The 13,652-nt window shown below is 32.1% G+C and overlaps 1 protein-coding gene across 2 annotated transcripts in view; it reads right to left on the bottom strand.

Annotated features, from left to right (window-relative positions):
- Positions 1 to 13,652, bottom strand: part of LOC111047556 (band 4.1-like protein 4A) — a 611,588-nt gene that overhangs the window by 18,526 nt on the left and 579,410 nt on the right. For both annotated transcript variants that reach the window (XR_005570427.1, XM_039420715.1), the window contains exons 14-18: positions 13,060 to 13,308; positions 11,252 to 11,395; positions 7,828 to 8,070; positions 5,824 to 6,039; positions 4,210 to 4,374 (exon numbers count right to left, since the gene is read on the bottom strand). Coding sequence is in view for 1 of the 2 variants with exons in the window: in XM_039420715.1 (XP_039276649.1) it covers positions 4,210 to 4,374; positions 5,824 to 6,039; positions 7,828 to 8,070; positions 11,252 to 11,395; positions 13,060 to 13,308 (1,017 nt within the window). In the remaining variant the exon portion in view is untranslated. The remainder of the gene's footprint in view (positions 1 to 4,209; positions 4,375 to 5,823; positions 6,040 to 7,827; positions 8,071 to 11,251; positions 11,396 to 13,059; positions 13,309 to 13,652) is intronic.

Raw genomic sequence — 13,652 nt, forward strand, 5'->3', positions numbered from 1 at the left:
ATAATAATTCACCTATTACAATTTTCAAATTCAAATTTTGAATGAAATCAAATCTCTTGGTCTCTTGGTGAGGGGGAAGACAAAGTTTTGAGTTTTTAGATAGATAAGAATAAATAAACGTATTTTGAGAATGACATTTCAAATACGGTTGGGTACTTGATTCTGTGTCATCCCAAGAAGAAATTCCAATTAATAAGCTTGTTTACTCCAACAAAAACTAGATACAATAAATTATCATGAAATAATTACATATACGGTATATTATAGTAAATTAGTAAAACAAATGAAGGAATTAAACCACTAAAGAACTGAAAAAGGTATCACACCGTTCCGTTCCAATAGAATTTGTACAAAAATCACCATGTTAAGAATCTATCTGTCTTGTAAGATTTTCTCCCAGATTAAATTTATAAGTAAACCAGTTTAGTGTTTTATTTAACAGCAATTTTTTGACATAAATTGGTCCATAAGTTATTTTATATACTGGAAATCTAAAACTTTCCTACCTACTTTTTCCTGTCTCTGCATGATCATGATCAATTGATGATACTCATGCAGTTCATGTTTATCCATGCATTTATCATGCGAATTAGTAATCAACAATATCAAATAGTACTCTCGATTTCCTGTTAACAAGCTAGTTAGCTTCAAGCTACTAATCAAAGCTACAGAACAAATCTAGTTACAAGCATATTAGTACTGTATTCTACAATAAAATTAGTATTATTTGAGCATCGCCTATTTAGTCACTAGAAAGGTTTATATTTGCATCCATTTTCGAAAAATTAATACAGTGTGGTCTACATAAAGTAGAGGTTACAACAGTGATCAATATTATGAATTGAAGTTACTTATCAAATCCCATATCTATAGTAGAGCTGATTATGTTATAGTACAATTATGAATATTCAAGTTACTTATCAAATCCCATACCCATAGTAGAGCTGATTATGTTATAATACAATCAAAAATGAAAGGAATCTTTGTACGGTAGAGGCTACAATAATAAATATATAGGCTACCACAACCAATCTAGAATATGTCCACTCAGCCTTTTGGTAAAATGATTAGCCCACTAAAAATTCCATCAGTTTTTGAAATCTAATTTGAAATTGTGTTAATATAATTAATGCTCCAATAATAACATCATTAACGAGTTACAGACAAACATTACTGTCACTAAAATAATTATTGTTCAGCACGAATAGTTACTGTAACTCAAGTCTATGTACAGAAATGAACTGTAGCTTAGCAAAGATGATTGTATTATTCTTATGAACATATTTATGTAGTTGATATGGATTATCAGGTGTCATAAAAGATGTATTATTCATTCAAATTAAATCGATTTTAATTCTCATAATAAAGTTTTAGAAATTATGAAGAAATTGATCATGGGTTGATGGTGGGATAAGCATTAATGCATAAGCGTCAACACCAGAAGGCTCTTACAATAAAAATTCAATTTATACTAACAAATATTGTGAAAGTTATCACAATAATTCTATTATAACTCCAAATACACTCAGAATTGTAATATTTGTAGCCTGATTGTATTATTCATATGAACATATTTATGTAGTTGATATGGATTATCAGGTGTCATAAAAGATGTTTGTGATCCATCTCATTGTGTTAAAATGAGATGTGTTAAAAAATTGGATTTAATCAAATGATGATATATCTCTCCATGTAGCCTACCGTACTATATACCTTAATATGATATTTTGTTGAAGTATCAATTTTAATTTTTATCGAATAATAAATTGCATACTAATACTTATAGATTATTCCCAGTAGTACGGATTCAACTGAAGGACTTATAAAATATTATACAATGTTAAAAATATTTATTAAGTTCACTGAATGCACTTGGTAAGATGTTGATAATCTATTCATAATGAATTTATCTGATTACACCTCGATCAGAAATGGAAAAAGGATGATAAAACAAACACAACATTCAGATACAAAATGCATATTTACATGCACAAAAACACAAATTACAAAATCAATTTTACTAATTACAATCTGAGTCATGCATGTACACAAATATGAATATTCATCTACCTATTTCATTGAATAGAAAAAACTGAGCACACATCTTTGATCAAATAGTATATTTTCATCCATGCTCTTAAATCTATATTTATTCATGCATGAGATAAATCATGACATTCGAATCATAATTCTATTACAACTTTGGCTCGTCATATAAATTAATTAGTTGATATCACTATTCAAATAGCCTACACATACAAATTTAAAATACAATATATATTAACTCTTTCCAATAAGATTATTCTTGTTAATAAATAGTCTAGAAGAAAACAAAAATGATTCCAATATGAATCAGAAGATTTTAAAGTAGTAAGAAATTGAAAGATTATTTTATAAAGAAAATTAAATCATAAAAGTAAAATATTATTCTTATTTGGATCCTTAGCAATATTAATTAATTACAACCTCACAACCTAAACCTGAATTTGAAATTTATATTTTCATCAATAACTTACATGACCTACTTTTATATTACACAGAGAAATTTTGAACTCAAAATATGAAACTGACTTCCCTATATAGCAAATTAGAGTTTTACATACGTTTGCTCCGATTTCAACTACAGCTCAATTCTATTGGAATTTTATATCAGTTCATTGGAAGTCCTTCACCTATCTCCATATCTTATCAATATCACACTTGTAATACTTTTACGTTCCAGGTATAAAACTACTCAAATTGATATCCAAGATAAAATTAGCACTTCATAGTACTAAGTATGAAGCTTTGCTCATTTGGAAAATAATTATGAATGGTGGAAATTACTGAGATATTGCAATATTATTCAAATGCTGATGATTTTCATTTGATAATAATAATTATGAATGGGTTTGAGTACAGAATTGAGCTTTTTAGATGAGGTAAAAAGTAATCTGTTCAAATAGTCACTCAGAAACTATTAACTCAATAAGAAATAAACTGAAAAATAATAGCGAATTTAATATAATGAAGAAATACAAATTTTTCTATGACAAGAAAGTTTTATGGATAATACAATGACAAAAAGCAATGAGCCACAGCATTTGGAAACTACTATATACAATATATTTTGAAAGACTAAATCACTCTAGAGTTACATTCAACATTAAACTATTTAAATGTCCTAAGCAATCGAGTCAATTAATTTGAATGACTGTTCTGTAATAAAGTGAGATCCACGTTACAAAGTCAACAACTGATTGACATTAATTTTTTGCTATCCTTGTCTGTCATTATTTATTTATTTTTATTATTTTACAAAGGCCACTTTCTAGAAGTATTTTAAGCCTAGGTGATGATGGGATGAATGATAATACAATGAAGGTAGAGTTATGAATGAATAAAAATTATAGGTTATGCTATCCACTTGAATTGATTTAAGTCCACTTTTCTGTTCAAAAATAAAGAAACTATAAATTGTTTATAATAATAAAAAATTAGAAATTACAAAAATCAGAAGGCTCAATCCTTTTCCAGCTCCGCACTGTTGCCAAATCGTTTGTAGGCCATGAAGAGAATATAATAAACTCACGGAATACAGTATCCAATGTCAATCACGGAAATGTATTATTATAACATTCATTTATTCATTTTTTATTCATTTATTTATCTACAATGCAAATGACACTAATGTAATAACATTGGAAGATGAAATAGTAAGGTAGTCCTTGTGCTATTTTTCTTCCAAATTTATAAGTGACAAAGTCCAAGATAAAGGTTAGAATTTCACGTGTACAATTTTTATGAGATTTTAGTCCCAAATAAACATTAAAACTATAAATTTTGAATTTAGATGGTTTGTATTAATAAATTGATTAGAAAAATTTTTAAAAGATATAATTTTGTTGGTGGATATAGTAGGCCTATATTTGAAATATAATTTTTCATTATATGAAAATGAAATCTTGAATATATGATTTGATAAAAGTATTATAATAATAAACAAGAATCATAAATAAATATTATACTTGAATGCTGAGTCACAGCTATCTACTACCGTATAGAAGGTGATGGAAAAAACTTGGCAACTATCTCATCCTATCATTTCTACTGACTTTATAACTTGAATCCCACTATAACCAATTGATAAATTTGAATTTACAATATGATTTCTAAGAATTGAGCGAATGTCAAATGAAAAAGCCAGAGACTTGCGACACATCTTCATACCTGGGAAGCTGATGGTGACTGTTGTTATTGTTAGCGGCGTTCTTATTGGTCAGATCAGAGTTGGTGACTTCGTTTGGAGCGTTCTGATTGGTTGCCGGTGATTCTGAGTAGGGTGGCGGGGGACTGTCACCGGTACTGGGGAGTTCTTCTTCTTTCAATGTACCACTGAAAGATAGAACACTACATTACATTTTTGATACAGTACACTATGTACAAGAATAATACTAAGGCTGTATACCACTGCAAGATAATGTTTAAATTACATTTTTTTTTGAATTTTGTGATGGTGGGAATGGAGAGAACACATTTTTTTGAAAAGCAAAGTAGAGATTATGATTATGATAGAAATAAATCGATGGAAATAGAATCCAATATGTATAGGCTACAGGATGGGAGTTGAACAGTTTTGATATTGAAACAAGGGCATTATTTAGAAAATAAAGAGATAACACTTCTGCCATTTATGCAAGAAATCAATAGAAAATTAGCTAATAAAATTGTTATTCATCTATTCATTCATGAGTCATTGTCTATTATGAAATAGCAATTAAAATAAATAGCAAATAAAAAGTAAATTCGTATGGCTTTTGTTGGTGGGGAGTCCCTTGCGGGAAGGTCCCACCGCCTGAATATATAATTTGAGCCGTCAATGGGCCTTACGACTGTCATACTTCAGCCGGGACCGACAGTTTAACGTGCCCATCCGATAACACGGGAGTGATCTGGTTAAAAAACTTTTGGTTGTGAGAGGGTTTGAACCCGGGATCTCTATGCTGCTACGCAAGCTCTCTATCCACTAGACCACAGATCACTCCACAGCAAATAAAATATTTATTTATTCATTACTAAGTCATTGTTTATTGAAAAATGGCAATTAAAATAAATAGGTAGCGAATAAAATATTCCTAAGTCATTGTTTATTATAAAATAGCAAATAAAATATTTATTCATTCATTCCTAAGTCATTGTTTATTGAAAAATGGCAATTAAAATAAATAGGTAGCGAATAAAATATTCCTAAGTCATTGTTTATTATAAAATAGCAAATAAAATATTTATTCATTCATTCCTAGAGTCATTGTTTATTATAAAATGCCAATCAAAATAAATAGGTAGCGAATAAAATATTCCTAAGTCATTGATTATTATAAAATAGCAATTAAAATATTTATTAATTCATTTTTAAATCATTATCTATTATAAAATATCATTGACAATTGTGAAACAGTTCAATACACAAAAATAATTGTTTTCACCTTCTAAGAAGAAAATAATAATGGAAAATAGATATGCACAGAGAAGACTGAGAAAAGTAATAAGAGATTCGCTGACACTTCAAAGAAACCTTGAAATTCAACTTCTTTCCCAGTTGTTTCAATATTTATAGTTTGTCTTGATTTTAAAAATTACAGATGACTAGACTTCAATTGAATATATTTGGATTTTATCGAACAATTATTAACAATGAACAAAAATATAATAACTATTATTAAACGAAAATGCCAATTAAATGCTGTATTTTCGTTAAATATTAATTATCCATCAATTATCATTTGAACAAATGCGATTTCCAAATTATTTCCATCTGTATAATAATGATTGTTATTCGGTCACCTGTTGATTCTCCTACTGGAATGTGTTCTGCGCTTGTTGGTGGGAGACAGTCGCACTTTGACAGCGGCCTTGGCTGATGTAGTCTCGACCACTTTGTAGGGGATCTCTCGCAACTGGGACTCACTCATGCCGGCCGTCTCCACCAGTTGGAACTCCAGGTGTTGTTTCAGCTCTTCGGGCAGGCGCGGTTTGTCCGAAGGTGACCGCGAACGGGATCTAGGAATGAAAATATGAAAAAAATAATTATACCTTATATCATAAGTCATGAATTAACTTCCAAGGTTATAGAAATGAAAAGATGAAAAAATTATACTTTATTATAAGTCATCAATTGACTTCCAAGAATATGTGTGTAATATTCTGTTTAGTGATTTTTGGACTTCCATATTAAGCTTTCAAATTCAAAATTGAAAATGTATGTAGTGCTTTGTTTCAATGTGGAAATTAGTGAAGGATTGAAAAGTCTCACATAACCTTTATTTGGAAAATTTATTTTATGGAATTGTGATAAAAAGAAGTTTTGGACTGTAGTCTATTTCTTTGTCCTTCTAGTTGATTGTGAATGATAAATAAATACCGTAAGTAAGTAAAATTACTCGTCCGTATATTATAGGTCAGTGGAAAGTTGACCATCGGTCTGAAGACTAGATAGAGATTTATTGAATCTGATAGAATTAAATCTCCACCTGAGCCTAAAACAGAAAGTCATTATGATAAATTCTTCACGGATGTAGGCTGTATTATTATTATTCACTAACAGTTCTCATATGTCATATTTTCAAACTAAATTTCCTGGTTATTTTTTATAAATCTGCCTATATATTGTTCCTTTCCCAATCATTCATAGTTGAAAATGATATTGTAGCCTATGTATCAATAAAGGTAGTGGAATGGTCCAAAATCCACTACCTATAAGTTGATGTAGCTTAAAGCTGCGTTTACACTGTGTAACTTTGTTATAAAACTTTGGTTATATAACAAATTTAACAAAAATTTTAAACTACATCAACAGCTTAAATTTTAGCTTATAAGGTTCATCGATGCAAATAGTGTCTTTTGGATCATCACTCTCCACATTAAAGATTGAAGTGAAAGTCTGTTTTTTGAAGAGCTAAACATAAAATTCTTGAACGCTTTACTCGAATCAATCAAGTTGCCTTATTGAAGAGTTGGGCTGATTTGAAAAATAATTCATTGTTTGAAAAATCCTCATGGAAAAGGAGGTCAGTGGATTCTACATTTGTATCTACCTAATGATCCCTCTCTCACAATAGAAATTCATAGTTCAAATACAAAATTCTTTGTATTTTCCATTTTTGAGATAGGTACTATTTTAGTATTATTTCTTTCTGAATAAGCTGTTTCATTTGTATTATTATAAAATAGGATGATAGTACTACCCTTTGAAATTAATAAAATAATAGAAAAAGAATATATTTTTTTATTTATTATTTTTACAAGAAAGCACTGACCGGGAGAGGAAAACTAAGGATACCCCTTGTACTATTTCTCTCCCAAATTAACATTACATAAAGTAACATTACATGAAATTTAAAAAGACCAGAATAGGGTTATGATTGAACTTCACTGATTTATATATGAATATTATAACTCATTCTTATTTTATTAATTTCAAGGGTATTATAACTTATTCTTATTCTATTATTATTATTATTATTATATTATTATTATTATTATTATTATTTATTATTATTATTATATTATTATTATTATTATTATTATTATTATTGTCATTTGTTACGTGAAGCCGCAAATCTGAGCAGAGCTCAAGTGGCATGTAACATGTCATGAACATTATTCTATGCAAAGTGTATGCATCTGTATAAACTGTATATATTATTTTATTGATTTCAAAAGGTACTATAATTCTATTATTTATAAATACAAGAAAGTAGCCCTGAATTCAAAAGATTTTTAATCTTAAGAATTTTATTGTGAAGGAGACATTTGGAAAAACCCGTTGTCTCCATTGTAAATAAATACCTGTGCTTGCGATGTTTGCGCCTATGATGATACGAGTGCTCACTCTCTGTCTCCATACCACTGTTCATGTACCCCGATCTAGGCCTTCCTCCTCCACCACCTCCTCCTCCTCCTCCTCCTCCTCCTCCTCCTCCTCCTCCTCCACTGCTGCTTATGACATTGGCGTGATGTACTCCACTACTGCCCTCGGCCTGCTTACGCTGAACCTCTTTCCACTGTGATTCTGATTCTACCAGTTCGTACCTGGATAACATCAATAAATCATGAAGAATTGACTTGAAATTGTTATTGTTTTTAACTTTCATAAGTATTTTTTTTGGAATTCTCAACTGATGTAGAGCCCAGCTTTTCAATGAAGTAGTGTTCTGCTGAGCAGATTCATATAAACAGTGATCAAATTCCCTCAGTTTTATCATTCTCTTTATGAGCAACAAGTTTTCAATATTACAATTCTGAATTTATCTCTTTTTCTGTATAGGGCTACTTTTTATAAAAATAGAAAGAAAAAACAAATCTCAGTACCCTTTTTGAATATTTAATCACAACATGTTTCGGACATTGATGTCATTTTCAAGTCTATCATTGACTTGAAAATGGCATCAATGTCCGAAACATGTTGTGATTGAATATTCGAAAAGGGTACTGAGATTTTTATTTTTATTTATTTCTACAATTATTCTGGATTACGGGATGATATTGGGTGACATTCATTTCATCAAGACCTCAGTTGATCGAGAATCAGTCCAGTTAGGCTACTTCTGTACCATTACCGTACGTCAAGTTTTCCTGTTACTATCAGAAAGTGTAGTGGATACAGTATCATATTCCTATTGTTGTTGATTATAAAATACCTAATGAGAAAATTTCGAATAATACCAGAATGCCTATTATCATTAAAAAAGCAAAACCTAAACCCTGACCATAAACCAACTCATCCTAGCCTATTCATTTCAAATATCAAATTTTATTCGCCATTTCAAATATAACATCAATAAACATTAACATTATAGGGCTACTAAAGACGTGTTCATAAGTAATAAAGTAAAAGAAATGATAAAATAGCTATTTATATATTAAGAGCGTAATGCGCGACTTTATCGCTCGCACAAACCAGTTATCACGCGATGCAAAATGGAGCGTGATAATTTTGCAAGAGCGATAAAGAAGCATTACGCGCGAATTACATACAAATTTTTTTCTACTGCCCAAACCTGTTAAATATTACTTATATCGGCGGAGTTACAATTACCGACTTTTTAGGTTAAGATCTGACCTTTTGGCAAGCTGCTTACCATCAGCTGATTTGCGAGCGTAAAGAAACTCTTCTGCGCATGCGCGAATGATTTGCGAGCATAAAGAAAATTTACTGCGCATGCGCGGATGGTTAGCGAGCGAAAAAGTAGATTCTCCTCAGAAATAAGCTGTTTTACGAGGAGAATTGAGTATGTAAATTCTTTTTTCACGCGCAGTTGTAGAAAAAATGCTATTTTTTCTATATTGGGGGAGAGCAGTTACCATGGAAGCTATTGTAACCCAATGCGATTATTATAGTGATTAAGTGAAGAACTGTCAAGCATATAAATTAGTAAGACGATTGCAAGGATTTAAAAATTCTCAACTACAGTGTTCAACAGTGAAGCTAACTAATAGCCTGCAACGAAAAATAGAAACCCAATATAAAACTCGACCAATAAAAACGGATTTTTGACAAAATTTCAAGTCTCTTCAATTATTGACCAATATATCAATTGAATGGCTCTCCCCATTTATTCTAATTTCTCTTAATATATATATTCATTTATCCATTTACAATGCAAATGACACTAATGCAATAACATTATACAATATAAAATAATAAGGTAGTCCTTGTGCTATTTTTCTTCCAAATTTATAGGTCACAAAGTCCAAGATAAGGTTAGAATTTCACGTGCACAATTTTTATGAAATTTTAGTCCAAAATAAACATGAAAACTATAAATTTTGAATGTAGATGACTTGAATTAATAAATCGATAAGTAATATTCTACTCAATCAATAGATGGTCTTGATGACCTGAGAACTTGACGAACTAAGACCTTGCCTTGATATTGTATAACTTGCTACAGAGACGGAATGAGGTCAGCTACACCGTTGTATAGTATAGTATATGTTAGGCTTTTGGTCTTAAATGACGACAATATGCTAGTACTATGCAACTTTAGATAATTTCATTGAAATTTCAATGCTAGGCTTTTGCTCTTTCAATTTTTTTTTCAATTTTCAATTTATTAAAAACACTCAAAAAAAGACAAAACAAAATTACAAAGAATTACGAAGCAAATAAAACACAATAAAATGTTACAAATATTAAAAACCATGGGCTTTGTGGTTGGGTGTGTTGAAGAAGAGAAAAAAAGAGAGGAAGATACCTAGCCAACTTTGGTTTTCCATGTAATAGGCAGGCAAAGAAGAGAAGAGAGGTAATGAGGAAAAAGGGAATAAGGAAGAAATGGGGGAAGGAAGAGAACAGAGGAATAGGTACTCAAAATAAAGGTAAGCGAGTCCACTGAAAAATGAAAAAACTAATGAAAAAACAATTCTGGAGCAGAAATCTCGAGTCATATATCTGAATGGAAGAAGAAATTACTGTGTGTCCAGTTTTATATATCCAGTTTAATTTTTCCGCTGATCTTATTATCCATGAGAAAGTGATTTGGAATGAGCTTTATTATTTTAGTACCTGTAAATTAACCTGTACCTTTAATTTATGTAAATTAACTGCCTCCTTATACATTCAATATTAGTGTTATAGGTTACATATTTGTTAGCAGTGGCCCTTAGATTATAATAATTGAGTGTAGAGTTTATTGTGAGAGGAAAATCGGATCTATATTTTATTAAGTACTCAATTACGGTACGGTTTTTATGTATAATTGACATATAGTCATGACCTCAAAATCACTAAAAACCATATCCGTTGGATAGAGCCTGGGTTTGCTTAATATAGTTTTAATTATCAGTTTTTGTGCTACAAATAATTCAGCAATATGACAGTTGAAACAGCCTCCCCAAACAACTATGCCATACTGCAGAATTGACTTGACTAGAGCATGATACATCATTTTCAGGTGGTTCTTATTAAGAATTCTGTTAACTTGGTAAAATTTAAAAGATAAATATCTAATTTTTCCACATATGTATTTAATATGAACATCCCATTTAAGGTTTTCATCAATTATGATTCCCAAGTAATTTGTATTATTGACTTTTTTAATGGTGGGACAATCACAATTACCCAAGTTTAAATTGCACTGAGAATGGAATCTTGATTCTCGTTAGGCTGCCCTACTCTATCTGCAGAGAAAGTTATGTAATTAGTTATCTTGAATGATAATATGCTAGTACTATCCATTTTTTCTAATTGTATAATCATTGGTGAACTTGCCTATGTTTGGAGGAGGAATGTCGCCTGGACTCATGCTCGCTGCCCGATGATCGCCGACTGCGATGTCGGTGACGCCGTGACTTGCCAGAGCAGCGCGACAACTCGCTTTCATTGTCCGAGCCTCGTCTGCTCCTGTGTCTGTGTCTGTAATTGCAACAAGTATTGCAAATTAATAACGAATACAATTTATTGTAACTAGATGTCATACTCAAAATTGGGATAACTGATAATTGACAAGAAGGCATTTGATAGGATTCAGCATGTGAAAATGATGGAGATCTTGAGGAGCACAGGAATGGATGAGAAAGATCTTCAAATCATTCAAAACCTGTATTGGAATCAGTCCTCTAATATAAGGATCAGCGCAGAGGAACAGGCCAATGCGGTTGACATTCTTCGAGGCGTTAGGCAGGGCTGCATCCTTTCACCATTGATATTTAATCTTTATTCAGAGGAAATCTTCAGGGAAGCCCTCGAGAATACTGAAATGGGAGTCTTGTTGAATGGAGAACGCTTGAACAACATCCGATATGCAGATGATACTGTAATTTTCGCTGACAGCATGAGCAGCCTGCAGGAGCTTGTGAACAAGATAGAGGAGGCGTCAGTGAACAATTTGGCTTGGAAATCAATGTAAGCAGAACAAAGTTCATGGTGATAAGTAAGGGAAGTGAGAAGATGTGAGTTGATGCTTAACACCAAACCGATAGAGAGGGTGCAACAGTTCACGTATCTGGGAACCTTGATCAATGAGAAATGGGATCATTCTTAAGAGGTAAAATGCAGAATAGAAAAAGCGAGGGCTGCATTCAATCAGATGGCAAAACTGTTCAAGAGTCACATCAAAATCAAACACGTCCACTGCTACATTTTATCAATACTCTTCTATGGGATGGAGTCATGGACATTGACCAAGTCAACTGAAAAAAGACTCGAGGCTTTTGAGATGTGGCTGTATAGAAGAGTGTTGAAAATTTCATGGATGGACAGAGTGACCAACAAAGCTGTATTGGAGCGAATGGATAAGGATTTGGAAGTGATGAACATCATCAAGAGCAGGAAGCTGGCATATTTTGGCCATATAATGCGTAATGAAGTAAAATACGGCCTGCTGAAATCCGTTCTCCAAGGAAAGATCTATGGCAGAAGAGGACCAGGAAGAAGGAGAATATCATGGCTGAAAAACCTGAGTACCTGATTCTCCAAGACTACAACAGAACTTTTCAGGATGGCTGTAAATAAGATAACCATAGTCAGGCTGATCGCCAGTATTCGGAACGAATATATTCACAATACATAGACTTATAGTGAGGTCCACGTTATAATGGCAGTGGATAAAGATGGAAGAACAGCGTTGCCTATACTCTGCCTTAACTAATTATATTTCTACATCGTCGAAAACAGATTTGGCTTCGTTGTAGAGCTAGAAAAGGTAGTACTACCTGCTTTGTCGAACAATAGACAAGGATAGCAACATCAAAGTTTATCAAATACTGTCATTATAACGTGGACCTCACTATAGTTGATCATCGAGGAGATATGAGGCCTAATTGAATTTGAGACCAAACAACCGACCTCCGAAAAAAAAAGATAAATTGCAAATATCGATATATCGAAAAAACATATATCGATATATGAATAGATTGATATTTCTAATGTAGGCCTATTGATAAACATCGGTATCTCCGATACGTAGAAATATCTATATATCGAAACCAATTAATCGTTTTTTTTTTTATACACGATTGTATATCGATATTTTTGATGTATCGATATACATTTAAAAATCAAAATTTTTTATAACTGACCTGCGACACGACCTGGAGTCGTTGCTGCTGTGACTCTCGACGGAGGACGACCGCCTGGCCTGCTTGCGCTGATGCGAGTGCGGCTGGGACCGCACCGATCGGGGGCTGGGCGCGCCCCCGCCAAGCGAGTAGAGGCCCCGCGACGGCGGAGGGGCCATTGGCCCCCAGGGGGCCGAACGGGTGCTGCGTGGCGAGTCGCAGCCGCGCGAAGAGGGCATTACGGGCGCGCCTCTGTACAGGCTGGCCACCCTGAGAAAACAATGATTTGAATATAAAAATAAGGAATCAAATTTTCGACTTGAAAATGTCATTATAAGTTGGAACTTATAATTACATTTTCAATAATACTCATTCAGTGACTTGGAGCCATGTGGTGGAACGGGTTGGCTGTAAGGGGTGATGTGGAGGCCATTATTATAAAATTATAAAATAAATTAAGTTCCAATTGTGAGAAATGAAATATTCTCATGAAATTCTCACAATTGTGGGAAATGAAATAAAGTTGAAAAAGTGTACTTTTACATTTTTACATAAATTGGAGTATTACCAAGAGAGTGAATATATATTGGAATCTATTAGCAGGTAATAGATTC

Source organism: Nilaparvata lugens, chromosome 2 (genome assembly GCF_014356525.2).
Source record: "Nilaparvata lugens isolate BPH chromosome 2, ASM1435652v1, whole genome shotgun sequence".
NCBI lineage: Eukaryota > Metazoa > Arthropoda > Insecta > Hemiptera > Delphacidae > Nilaparvata > Nilaparvata lugens.